General features: G+C 35.7%; 1 protein-coding gene and 1 long non-coding RNA gene across 2 annotated transcripts; both read right to left on the bottom strand.

The window, feature by feature from the left end:
* Window positions 1-4327: 4327 nt before the first annotated feature.
* LOC130589818 (uncharacterized) lies at window positions 4328-7880 on the bottom strand. Its single transcript, XM_057391412.1, has 2 exons — window positions 7515-7880; window positions 4328-4735 (listed from the first exon to the last, which is right to left on the bottom strand). Exons 1-2 carry the CDS (start codon window positions 7878-7880, stop codon window positions 4328-4330), a joined length of 774 nt encoding a protein of 257 aa, XP_057247395.1.
* A 1088-nt stretch (window positions 7881-8968) lies between these two features.
* On the bottom strand, window positions 8969-11151 carry LOC109133888 (uncharacterized). The gene is made up of 2 exons (XR_008967370.1): window positions 10376-11151; window positions 8969-9154 (listed from the first exon to the last, which is right to left on the bottom strand). It is a non-coding gene; the product is annotated as an uncharacterized LOC109133888 (long non-coding RNA).
* Between the last annotated feature and the right edge of the window lie 2933 nt (window positions 11152-14084).

Genomic DNA, 14084 nt, shown 5'->3' with positions numbered 1-14084 from the left:
ATTTATGAAAATCTTGATCTTCAACTCCAACTCGAACTCCAACATAATTCACCCAAAACAATAACATAATCAACAACCATTTTTCAAATAGATAATAATCAATCTTAAACCTTATGAGCTAATGATGATTTCCTAAATGATACCAACCTTCTAATAATCCAACTCATACTATCAATCTCACATTATAACTCTCCAAAATAATTAGTTTAATCAGAAATCTAACTAGATTCTTTTTAATTTAAAAGTACTTGAAGAATCATCCAAATAGATTTTTCAAACAAGAGTAATTAACTTGAATCTGCAGATTATAGATTACTAACTTCTTGAACTATCTTATCTTAGTCATTAAACCAAAATAAGTTTAAGAACAATTTACCCAAAGTTAATACTTTCAGTTGTTGAAAATTAAGGTTACACCATATCTAATTAACTTACTACTAGAGACTTTAGTTTGAAAATGTAACCATAACAAAGCTTATTTACAAGGTCATTTATCAAAGTTGCCCACTGATTCTCAAGTAGTTTCATCAATTCAATATACTACATCATTTCAATTTTGGCTTTTATGAATCAAAGGACATATATGAAAAGGAAGAAGTGAAACAAAAGCTTACCACACTAAGGTAACGATTCAAGAAGAAAAAACCAATTAGTTTGTGACAATCACGGAAACAGTACCGCACCACCATAAATCACGGCACAACCCTTGACAAGACCGTACAGCACAGCAACAGACCACGGAACAGTGGCGGCAGCACCATACCGAAACAGAGGAGAGAGAAAAACGCTGCCATACCAACTGTAACAGCCCCACATTTCAAGCATCATAATTACCTTTTTCGTGTGTCATGGACACATATTTAAGTGGGGCTACCACAAGCTGCAGGTAACACTAGATTTAGAACAATCATACTTAAGATAGCGCACTTTATAAACATTATTATTACAAACCATTGATTTATAATCCTTAAAAGAAACCGTTCAAAATACTTATACAAATATATATATATATATATATATGCGTATTTATAGCAAAATGCTTTCCAGTGAAAGATGGGGGGGGGGGTCGACTAAGAAGCAACACAACAACAAAAGACTTCACAAAATGTTGCTAACCCACGCGACCATGGCAAACTTAAAGAAGTAGTTTCCCCACCTCCTTTGATCTTCCTGCAACAATTACACTCTTGCCCCCACCAGGACAGGTTCAAGAACAAATATCAATAGACAGTTGAGTACAAAAGTCCACCCCAAAATTCATGTTTGGTGGCTTATATGTCATGAAATCTAGTTGTGTTATAATAAAATCAATGCATTTCACAAATAATACATTTACCAATACTGGAATCATTATTCATGTGCAAAACTTTAGAGTGATAAAAAGAAATTACATCATGGAGATCACCATTCGAGTCATTCGACTTCCTCAAATCAAAACATTATTATACTTGGGTAAAGTGAACACGAGTAGAGAGGGGCTCCTATACAAGGGCCGACTATCTCTAAACTATTGGAGGTCGTCACCCCACCGTTTAAAATTTTATGCTTGCAAGCCTTAACTAGAACATGTCCCATTCTTATTATTTGCTGGACTTCACCCACCCAGCGAGGGTTCGAAAGGAGATCACCCATCCTCCAAGGATTGTTGTTCATACCATACCTTACTAGGTACCGGCCTTTACCCATTTCCATTTATAATCTATTTATATCTGTAGTTTAAATATATAGTACATCACTACCTCACTTGAAAGAACATATATTCATCCATAAGAAGAGGAAAAGGAAGAGTCACACTCATCCTAGTATTACCATTGTTTTAATGTACTAAACCTTACGTGAAATTCCTCGTTTAATAATTGAATTTTTCCCATGTTGATGAAAGGTAAAACTTTTTAGGAAGATAGTCAAACTATGCTAGTTGTACAAAATATGCATATACCTAGGTATCTAGCTTGCTCATTTAAACCTCCTTTACAAAGTAAACTAGTTTGAACATATAAACTTTCGTCAAAAATTTCAGCATAAAACAGTAGCATTAAAATGTTTCTAACTTCCTGCTCAGGAGTCTAAATCGAGAAATTTCAGACCCTATCCTCAAGAATTTTTCGTTACGAACATTTTCTCGTGAAATAGAAAAAGGCTAAAAACCACGTTTCGGGGGTCAAAACTTCGATTTACAGTAACATGTCACATGAAATCCGAAAACAATACTCAACACTTTATTAAAATCCTAAAAATTTCCTTTAAAGAGAACTTTTATTTTAAATTATGAGTGAAGGGAAAAGACTTCTAAATCTGTAAAAGAAATAATATATATACTTTTATTTATCCACAGATTTGCATAATAATACATACTTTTATCAAAACTCATTTTCCATTATAATAGAGTGATTTCCTTAATTCCCCCTCTTGATGGATGAACATTAAGAGTATTTATTACTCAAAATCAATCACATGCAAGTGAAATCTTAACTCAAATTTTAACATGCATGAACTATTTTCATCAATTTGATAAAAAAAAAACATAATTGAACTACCACACATCAAAATTTCACCAAAGCTAAAGAGAGTAATAAAGAGGGTGTTCTTATGTACCTTAATCTCCTTGATTATCACTCAATTCGTTTTCCTAAGCTCCTTTTACCTCCAAAGACTTTAAACTCCAAGTTCCTACATAGTTTTATCAATGCATGCATTAGTTTCATGAGCTAAGCTTACATCCAACTTTAAATATGTTCTTCTACTTCCTTTAAATTTTTCTTACCTTGTATGAGGATGATTCTTCAAAATCTTCTTATTTTCCTACAAAGATCTTTACTCCTAGACTCCTTTTTCTGCAAGATTTCAATCAAATACTAGATTAGGGTCCTTTGAAGAAATTTTTTTCCAAAGAAATGCTCATAAGGGACGAAGAGGAGAAAGGAAAAGAAAGAGGAATTGCACCTTTATTTCTGGCGGGTGCATGCAATGGGGAAAAGGGGAAGTGGGCAAAGTTATTTCAATCTAATTTAGGGGCTTTGGAAGTTGGGGTGCCACCCTAGGGTTGTTCCCTACCCATTGAGAATCTCAATCTTCTCTTTCCTCATAAGTTTAATGAGATATCCTTCATTTTATGGGTTGCTGTCCAGCAACTCCTAACTCACTTAATCATGTGTTTGGGGTCCTAAAAACCCCTTCCTAGCCCAACCAAAAGATGTACACTAGTAGCCCACACATGGTATGGCATATTACAAGTGTTTTTTAGAGTTTCCTTCCTTTATTCATGGCCCTAAAGTGATGTTACTTCCAAAGTCTCAAATCTAAGATAGAACTTGGTTTCATATTTTTTTTTTTCTAGAGTTTATTTTACTCCTTCCATCCTCCTAGGAACAATTTATTACCCCTTTACCATAGGTAATTGAACACTTTCACTTGTCCTTCAGTGATCATAAGAAAATTTAATTATAATAACATTACGAATATGCACATATGATATTATTGGTATGCAGGAATGGAGAATGATCGAGATGTTTTTTTTTTTTTAAGGTTAAAATTTTTCGGGCTGTTACATGCTACCCTATTTAAGAAAGTTTCGTCCCGAAACTTAACGATGATATTGAAACCTAACCTTAACTTTCTTCGTGGAATAGTGCAGGATAGCGGGCTTTCATGTCTGCTTCTTTCTCCCAGGTTGCCTCCTCGGTGTTGTGATTCCGCCATAGAATTTTAAGCAATGGTATTGATTTTCCTCTCAACTCTTTAACTCTTCGATCTAAAATACGTACGGGCAGCTCCTCGTAGCTTAAGTTCTCCTCAATTTGCAGAGGTTCATGCCTTAATATGTGAGAGGGGTCATAAACATATTTCCGGAGTTGCGAAACATGGAACACGTTGTGCACCCTGGCTAACTCAGGAGGTAGGGCTAGCTCATAAGCTACTTCCCCGACTCTTCTCAGGATCTCATAAGGCCCTATAAACTTGGGACTTAGCTTCCCTTTTATCCCAAATCTCTTTATCCACGGGTAGGGGAGATTTTAGAAACACTTTATCTCCTTCCTGGAACTCCAAAGTCTTCCGTCGCACATCAGCATACTTCTTCTGACGATCTTGAGCAGTTTTCATCCTTTCCTGAATCATTCGAACCTGCGCCATGGTTTCTTGAATCATTTCTGGTCCCACGATCGCCCCCTTCCCATAATCATCCCAACATATCGGTGTTCGGCATCGGCGACCATATAAGGCTTCATATGGGGCCATATCAATGGTAGCCTGATAGCTATTGTTATAGGAGAACTCGACAAGTGCCAACCGGTCCTCCCAAGATCCCTGGAACTCCATTACACAAGCTCTAAGCATGTCTTCCAGTACTTGAATGGTCCTCTAGTCTGACCATCGAAGCTGGATGAAACGATGTGCTGAATTTTAACTTTGAACCAAATGCCTCCTGTAACCTCTGCCAAAAGCTCGAGAGGAAACGAGTATCCCTATCCGATATTATGGTTCTTGGCACCCCATGAAGTCGAACTATTTCTCTCACATATGACTCAACCATTTGTTTCATACTCCACGTGCTTTTCATAGCGATAAACCGACTCGTTTTCGTGAGCCGGTCAACAGTTACCCATATTGAGTCATTTCCTTTTCTTGATCTGGGTAGGCCAACAACAAAGTCCATGGAGACCGACTCCCACTTCCATTCAGGCACTGGCAACGGTTGAAGAGGGCCTGCTACCTTACCTCGATCAAATTTTATCTTCTGACATGTTAAACATTTGGAGACATATCTAGAAGCATCTCTCTTGAGTCCCTCCACCAAAAGTATTCTTTGAGATCACGGACTAACTTGTCCCTCCCCGGGTGAACCGAGTAAGGACTACTATGAGCCTCCTTTAAGATCTTTTCCTTTAAAGCTGGATCCTCCGGAACACACCATCGCCCATGTGAAATTTTGATGTGTGGTAGTTCAATTATGTTTTTTTTTTTTTTTTGATCAAAATGATGAAAATAGTTCATGCATGTTAAATTTTGAGTTAAGATTTCACTTGCATGTGATTGATTTTGAGTTATAAATACTCTTGATGTTCATCCATGAAAGAGGAGAATTAAGGAAGTCACTCTATTATAATGGAAATGAATTTTGATAAAAGTATGTATTATTATGCAAATATGTGGACAAATAAAAATATATATATTATTTCTTTTAGGTGATAACTTTCTTTTACAGATTTAGAAGTCTTTTCCCTTCACTCATAATTTAAAATAAAAGTTCTCTTTAAAGGAAATTTTTAGGATTTTAATAAAGTGTTGAGTATTATTTTCGGATTTCATGTGACCTGTTACTGTAAATCGAAGTTTTGACCCCCGAAACGTGGTTTTTAGCCTTTTTCTATTTCACGAGAAAATGTTCGTAACGAAAAACTCTTGAGGATAGGTCCTGAAATTTCTCAATTTGGACTCCTGAGCAGGAAGTTAGAACCATTTTAATGCTACTGTTTTATGCTGAAATTTCTGACGAAAGTTTATATGTTCAAACTAGTTTACTTTGTAAAGGAGGTTTAAATGAGCAAGCTAGATACCTAGGTATATGCATATTTTGTACAACCAGCATAGTTTGACTATTTTCCTAAAAGGTTTTACATTCATCAACATGGGAAAAATTCAATTATTAAAAGAGGAATTTCACGTAAGGTTTAGTACATTAAAACAATGGTAATACTAGGATGAGTGTGACTCCTCCTTTTCCTCTTCTTATGGATGAATATATGTTCTTTCAAGTGAGGTAGTGATGTACTATATATTTAAACTACAGATATAAATAGATTATAAATGAAAATGGGTAAAGGTCGGTACCTAGTAAGGTATGGTATGAACAACAACCCTCGGAGGATGGGTGATCTCCTTTCGAACCCTCGCTGGGTGGGTGAAGTCCAGCAAATAATAAGAATGGGACATGTCCTATTAAGGCTTGCAAGCATAAAATTTTAAACGGTGGGGTGACGACCTCCAATAGTTTAGAGATAGTCGGCCCTAGTATAGGAGCCCCTCTCTACTCATGTTCACTTTACCCAAGTATAATAATGTTTGGATTTGAGGAAGTTGAATGACTCGAATGGTGATCTTCATGATGTAATTTCTTTTTATCACTCTAAGGTTTTGCACATGAATATAGATTCCAGTATTGGTAAATGTATTATTTGTGAAATGCATTGATTTTATTTTAACACAACTGGATTTCATGGCTTAAATCAATGAATTTCACAAATAATACATTTACCAATACTGGAATCATTATTCATGTGCAAAACTTTAGAGTGATAAAAAGAAATTACATCATGGTGATCACCATTCGAGTCATTCGACTTCCTCAAATTAAAACATTATTATACTTGGGTAAAGTGAACACGAGTAGAGAGGGGCTCCTATACAAGGGCCGACTATCTCTAAACTATTGGAGGTCGTCACCCCACCGTTTAAAATTTTATGCTTGCAAGCCTTAACTAGGTCATGTCCCATTCTTATTATTTGCTGGACTTCACCCACCCAGCGAGGGTTCGAAAGGAGATCACCCATCCTCCAAGGATTGTTGTTCATACCATACCTTACTAGGTACCGGCCTTTACCCATTTCCATTTATAATCTATTTATATCTGTAGTTTAAATATATAGTACATCACTACCTCACTTGAAAGAACATATTTTTATCCATAAGAAGAGGAAAAGGAAGAGTCACACTCATCCTAGTATTACCATTGTTTTAATGTACTAAACCTTACGTGAAATTCCTCGTTTAATAATTGAATTTTTCCCATGTTGATGAAAGGTAAAACTTTTTAGGAAGATAGTCAAACTATGCTAGTTGTACAAAATATGCATATACCTAGGTATCTAGCTTGCTCATTTAAACCTCCTTTACAAAGTAAACTAGTTTGAACATATAAACTTTCGTCAAAAATTTCAGCATAAAACAGTAGCATTAAAATGTTTCTAACTTCCTGCTCAGGAGTCTAACTCGAGAAATTTCAGACCCTATCCTCAAGAATTTTTCGTTACGAACATTTTCTCGTGAAATAGAAAAAGGCTAAAAACCACGTTTCGGGGATCAAAACTTCGATTTACAGTAACATGTCACATGAAATCCGAAAACAATACTCAACACTTTATTAAAATCCTAAAAATTTCCTTTAAAGAGAACTTTTATTTTAAATTATGAGTGAAGGGAAAAGACTTCTAAATCTGTAAAAGAAATAATATATATACTTTTATTTATCCACAGATTTGCATAATAATACATACTTTTATCAAAACTCATTTCCATTATAATAGAGTGACTTCCTTAATTCTCCTCTTTCATGGATGAACACCAAGAGTATTTATGACTCAAAATCAATCACATGCAAGTGAAATCTTAACTCAAAATTTAACATGCATGAACTATTTTCATCAATTTGATCAAAAAAAAAAACATAATTGAACTACCACACATCAAAATTTCACCAAAGCTAAAGAGAGTAAATAAAGAGGGTGTTCTTATGTACCTTAATCTCCTTGATCTTCTCAGGGTCTACGGAAATTCCTCTCTTAGACACTACATGGTCCAAAAACATGACCTGCTCCAACCAGAATTCACATTTGCTAAACTTCGCATAAAGTTTTTCTCTTCGTAGAATCCCTAGAACAATCCTCAAGTGTTCTTCATGCTCAAAAGGACTCTTCGAATATACCAAAATATCATCAATGAAAACTACCACAAACTGGTCCAGGTATGGCTTAAAATATCTTTGCATTAAATCCATAAAGGCTGCTGGGGCATTAGTTAACCCGAATGGCATCACCACAAATTCATAGTGTCCATACCTAGTCCTAAATGCGGTCTTGGGTATATCCTCCTCCACAATTCTCATTTGATGGTATCCGACCTGAGATCTATTTTCGAAAACACCCTTGCTCCCTTAAGTTGGTCAAACAAGTCATCAATTCGGGGTAAGGGGTACCTATTCCTAATGGTAAGCTTATTTATCTCACGATAATCAATACATAGTCTCATGGTCCCATCCTTTTTCCTAACAAACAGCACAGGTGCCCCCCAAGGTGATGCACTGGGCCTGATGTAGCCTTTTGTGGTAGCCCCTTTTAACTAGTCAGCTCGGAGAAATTTAAAACATCTCGCTTTTTTGAAGGGTTAAATTTTAAGTACCAGAAGAGGGTGGGGTATTACACCAACTATCAAGAGTTATATGATCGAGCCCTAGAGCAGGAGAGGATTGATCAGAAAGAGGAGGAGTCAAATAGGAGGAAGAATGACGGTAAAATGAATGATGGAGGAATCAAACGAGCGAGAAGTGGCTCAGAACAACAGCAAAGGGGTGAAGGCCAGCAAAAGGCACCAAAGAGGGGAAAAGCTTGTTTTAAGTGTGGAAAGGATCACTGGGGAAAGAGCTGTGAGGGAAAGGAAGTCTGCTTTGGATGCAAGAAGCCGGGTCACAGGTTTAGAGATTGCCCTCAGAAGTCCGGAAATGGTGAAGGCTCCAGGAGGCAAACTGGATTTGTTGGGTACAATCGAGCAGGGGGGAACACCCAGGGTTTCCAAGGTAGGAATGCGGGATTCAATCAAGGAAATCGGGGAAATTCTGGGAAAACCCCGGGCAAAGTATTTTCTATATCTGAAAGCTCCCAAGGGAATCTAAAGGCTCCTACAACTGGAGGTAATGTTATTTCTGGCACCTTTCCCGTATGATCTGTAAATGCTCATGTGTTGTTTGACTCTGGAGCCACCAATTCATTCAATATCATCGTTAAGTTTCGGGACGAAACTTTCTTAAGTAGGGTAGCTTGTAACAGCCCGCACTTCCGAGCTGCTAGCTAAACATACTTAACATTCAGCAAAACTCAATTAACACTTAATAACCTCGAATTAGCTATTTACTCGCAGCAGAAACATAAACCTTAAACCGATCCTGGACCTGTGGGTCAGGGCCCATAACAAAATAACTTCAAAGCCAATACCTGATTATATATTACTTTACTCGAAATCCCAAAACAATACAATACTTAATATCAAATGAGAACTTAACATTCAACAATTATATTCTAAATATAACTTCAAATCTCTAATTTAATTTCCATCTCTTAACTGAAAACTCTTTCTCTTGATTCTTCGAGAAATCCAAACATACACCTGCAAATTACAGACGAAAATACAAAACAAAAACAAAACTAAAATGAGCGAAAAACTCAGTAACTTTACTTCAGCCCGTCAAAACAATTTTGGTTCGTAAACATTTTTCATATCAGAATAACTTGGTAATTGTTCGGAAATAATTCATCTTTTAATGTATCGCTGGCATAGCTTAATCACATTACATAAATCGCTGGCAAGTACAGGCTTATAACATAACTTAACATAATATTCGACCTTATCTGGTCTTAACTCATATACGAATCATTTTACTCCACCTGTACCTTGCCCACTATTCATCTCAGTTCATAAACTAAGCCAGCTAAAACCATTTCGAAAACGTATCCTCATTATCATACTCAATTCACATTTCTAGAATACTTTATAGTTTTCCGAACAATTCCAATAATATAACAAAGTATTATTCTTTCATAACCATCAAATATCAATTCACAATTAACTTATAAATATGCATCTATAACTATGACCATGACTATAAGCAATGTATGATATTGAAAACACAATACAACATGGGCATGTAAATTCATTTTGCTGAACATAAAGGTTACCTCAAACTCAAGAACAATTATATGAACTCCATGAACATTTATGAAAATCTTGATCTTCAACTCCAACTCGAACTCCAACATAATTCACCCAACACAATAACATAATCAACAACCATTCTTCAAATAGATAATAATCAATCTTAAACCTTATGAGCTATGTGATTTTCCTAAATGATACCAACCTTCTAATAATCCAACTCATACTATCAATCTCACATTATAACTCTCCAAAATAATTAGTTTAATCAGAAATCTAACTAGATTATGTTTTAATTTAAAAGTACTTGAAGAATCATCCAAATAGATTTTTTTCAAACAAGAGTAATTAACTTGAATCTGCAGATTATAGATTACTAACTTCTTGAACTATCTTATCTTAGTCATTAAACCAAAATAAGTTTAAGAACAATTTACCCAAAGTTAATGCTTTTAGTTGTTGAAAATTAAGGTTACACCATATCTAATTAACTTACTACTAGAGACTTTAGTTTGAAAATGTAACCATAACAAAGCTGAATTACAAGGTTATTTATCAAAGTTGCCCACTGATTCTCAAGTAGTTTCATCAATTCAATATACTACATCATTTCAATTTTGGCTTTTATGAATCAAAGGACATATATGAAAAGGAAGAAGTGAAACAAAAGCTTACCACACTAAGGTAACGATTCAAGAAGAAAAAACCAATTAGTTTGTGACAATCACGGAAACAGTACCGCACCACCATAAATCACGGCGGCACAACCCTTGACAAGACCATACAGCACAGCAACAGACCACGGAACAGTGGCGGCAGCACCATACCGAAACAGAGGAGAGAGAAAAACGCTGCAACAGTGGAAGCAACAACTACAACTTCCAGAGATCATAACTCCTAGCTCCGAACTCCGATTGAAGAAATTTTTGAGCCTAAATTCATTAGCTCGAAGAGATCTACAACTTTGATGAAGAAAGAAGGAGCAAATTTGGATTGCATGTTGGAGAAAATTGCAGAACAGACTGACGAAAACAGAGAAGATGCGAGAATGAAGAATTGGGGTTTTTAGATTTGCCCAAAATTAGACAAAATTATGGAGATTACATCTCAATGGTGGAGATTCCATGAAATTTTGACAACTCAATTTGAAAGCTCTTCTCCTTTTGACACAATGAAGGAAGATTAGAATGTGTTGTCTGTTGACAACAGTTGACACGAGGAAGAGTGACAGAAATTAAGCTAAGTTAAATATTTAGCTCTTAATAAATCTTCTTTAAAATACGGACTGTTACAGAAATTATCAGCCAAGAGCCGCCCCGGGACAAAAGCATTCTGGAAGGGGGTAACGATGCTTTTTAAAATTGGCTTGAGTCTGTTGGTGATAACTTTTGAGATGATTTTATAAATCACATTGCATAAGTTTATTGTTCTGAATTAACTTGCTTCTTCAGGTCTTTCGATTTTAGGAATAAGGCAGATATTTGTATAATTACATTCTCGAAGAATATACCCTATAAAGAAAAAGTGAGAAACTTCTCAGTAAATATCTTCTCCGACAATGGACCAGTGCTTCTGATAGAAAATTGAAGGTATTCCATCTGGGTCGGGTGCCTTGAGATTACCCATTTGGAAGACAACATTCTTGATTTCCTCTCCAACACTGGTTTTATTAGAGCTGCTTGTTGCTCATAAGAAATTTGGGGGACTAAATTCTGAATCGTGGATAGTTTTGTCCAGCAGTCGTTGCTATGTTGATTTTCGTGAAAGATATCAGTGAAATGATTTAATAAGACTTACTGAATGTCCTGTTTTTTTGGATACCCATTCCCTAAACAGAGATTTGAGCAAAAGGATCTCATTGCGTTGCCTACGCAATTTTGGTTTACGAAAGAACCACTTAGTATAAGAGTCCTCACATGCCTTCCATTTAATCTTGGCCCATTGTTTCCAGTACTTCAATTGGATTTCCAACTTAGCTAAATTTTCTGTTTTAGCAGCTTCATCTAGATGACCAAGGTTGTTGTGTTGTTCTTTATAGTCTTTGCTCCATCTAAACAGATTGTATCTGACTTGATGACATTTTTGGGCTTCTTTGTACATTGGAGAACCGAAAACTGGGAGGTTCTAGTGAGTAGATATGATGGAGGTGATTTCCTTGAATTCGAGGCACCATACCTCCATTGTTATTGGTGACTTTTTCTTATATGTGGCCGGCGAGGTGAGTAGTAGAATTGGACAGTGATCAGAGAAAGAATAGGAAGATTCAGTACTGTTGCTTCCGAGTATTTGTGAAACCAATTTTCTGTCACATATGTTCTATCTAATCTTTAATTCATTGATTCGTTTCGCTTAAGATCGATTATTGCACCATGTAAAGTTTTGCCCATTAAAGCTGATTTCTAATAATCCCAGTTGACTTCTCCATAAGGAAAATTATTCCTTTCCTGGAATGTGATCTGTGCCTCCCATTTTTTGATTGAGAAACTTTAATTGGTTGAAGCTCCCATAATTATACTATCCAAAGAGTTTTGGTCTAAACAGTGAGATATTAAAGTCCAAACTGACTCCGTGAATCAAGATACCGCGACCCATACAACAAAATAAGATTTCACTTATATACATTATCATCAACTACATCCTTGATGATACATGCAAAATGATTAGTATAGCTACTAATTAGTTCTAGGTTTACATCATTACTCCAAAATAAAGCAAGGCCACCTGCACTATTTATAGAATCTATGTGGCAACATAAGGATAACCTAGATACACTACAAAAAAAATTGGATATAGAGGCACATCATCTGGCTGAGTTGCCTCTGAAACCCCCTTTTAGCATCACATAACCATAGTTGCCTCTAAATTATATGGTTTTTAGTGTCAAATATATTCTGGTGCCTCTAAAGATACATTTTAGCATCACATGTATGGTTGGTTGTCTCTAAAACCATGTTTTTAGCATCACATGAATATTAGTTGTCTCTAAATCCATATTTTTAGCATCACATAAGTTTAGTTGTTTCTAAAGCCATTTTTTTTAGCATCAACTGTAGTTAGTTGCATCTAAAGCCATGTATTTAGAGTCACATGAATTTAGTTGTCTCTAAAGCCATTTGTTTTAGCATTAATTGTATTTAGTTGTCTCTAAAACCATGTATTTAGCGTCACATGAATTTAGGTGTCTCTAAAGCCATTTTTTTAGCATCGAGTGTAGTTAGTTGTCTCTAAAGCCATGTATTTAGCATCCCATGATTTTAGTTGTCTCCATAGCCCTTAATTTTAGCATCAATTGTAGTTAGTTGTCTTTAAAGCCATGTATTTAGTGTCACATGAATTTAGTTGTCTCTATATATAGCCATTTTTATCGGCATCACATAAATTATTGTTGTATCTAAAGGTATTTTTTAGTGCCACGTGAATTGTGCTTGGAGTGGAACTAACATTTTGAAGCTGACTGATTTTATATTTCTAAGATTATTGCGAAAAGAGAAATAAAAAAAAAGGAGAAAGAAGTCATGGAAAGTCGAATATTTAAACTTTTACAATCCAATGAATATATTAGATCCTCTAACGCTTAACTTACCAAAACTTTTAGAATCCAATGAATATATTAGAACCTGTAACTCTAATAAACTATATTAAGTGATCCTCAAATATTTTAAACAACTAGATATGTTATTAAAATTCTACAGAAAATTCGGCAGAGTTTCCTTTGTAATACGGACCGCCTAAAACTTAATTTAGGACTCGCGTCCGATTCATAATCCTGTATCCTCAAAATCCAGCAACCCAAACAAGGTTAAACTTTAATTTACAAACTCAACAACATGAGAACAACAGAAGCATAACAGCGGCACAACAACATAAGAATAACAGCAGCAGCAGATCAACATCAGAATAGAAGCATAACAGCAGAACTTGAACTTGAACCATTGTTATTGGGAAAAAACCAGTATATGAACCACTAACAAAACCATACTCCTTAGAACACAAACCCATAATAACCACTAACAAAACCATAATCCTTAGAACACAATAACCATTATTAGTGGAAAAAAAACCAGTATATGAACTTGAACATAGAATATATAAAAACCAGTATATTAACTTCAACTTCAACAGCAGAACAAGAACAGCAGACCAGCAGAAGCAGAAGCAGAACAATAACAGCATAGCAGCTGCAGGAGAACAACAACAGCAGACCAGCAGAAGCAGAACAACAACATCATAGCAGCTGCAGCAGAACAGCAGCAGAACAACAACAGCAGACCAGCAGCAGCAGAACAGCAGCATAGCAGCAGCACAGCAGCAGAACAACAGCAGCATACAGCGAAACAAGCCAGCAAGCAGGACAGAACAACAGCAGCATAGCCAGAACAATCAG

The sequence above is a fragment of the Beta vulgaris genome, chromosome 8 (genome assembly GCF_026745355.1).
Source record: "Beta vulgaris subsp. vulgaris cultivar EL10 chromosome 8, EL10.2, whole genome shotgun sequence".
In the NCBI taxonomy this organism is placed as follows: domain Eukaryota; kingdom Viridiplantae; phylum Streptophyta; class Magnoliopsida; order Caryophyllales; family Amaranthaceae; genus Beta; species Beta vulgaris.
This window is presented reverse-complemented; position numbering and strand designations above follow the sequence as displayed.

Coding starts and splice junctions, on each gene's coding strand:
- LOC130589818 (XM_057391412.1), bottom strand. CDS start 7,880: ATGAGAATTGTGGAGGAGGATATACCCAAGACCGCATTTAGGACTAGG. Junction 4,736..7,514: donor AGAAGATCAAGGAGATTAAG/GTACATAAGAAC, acceptor TTAACATGTCAG/AAGATAAAATTTGATCGAGG.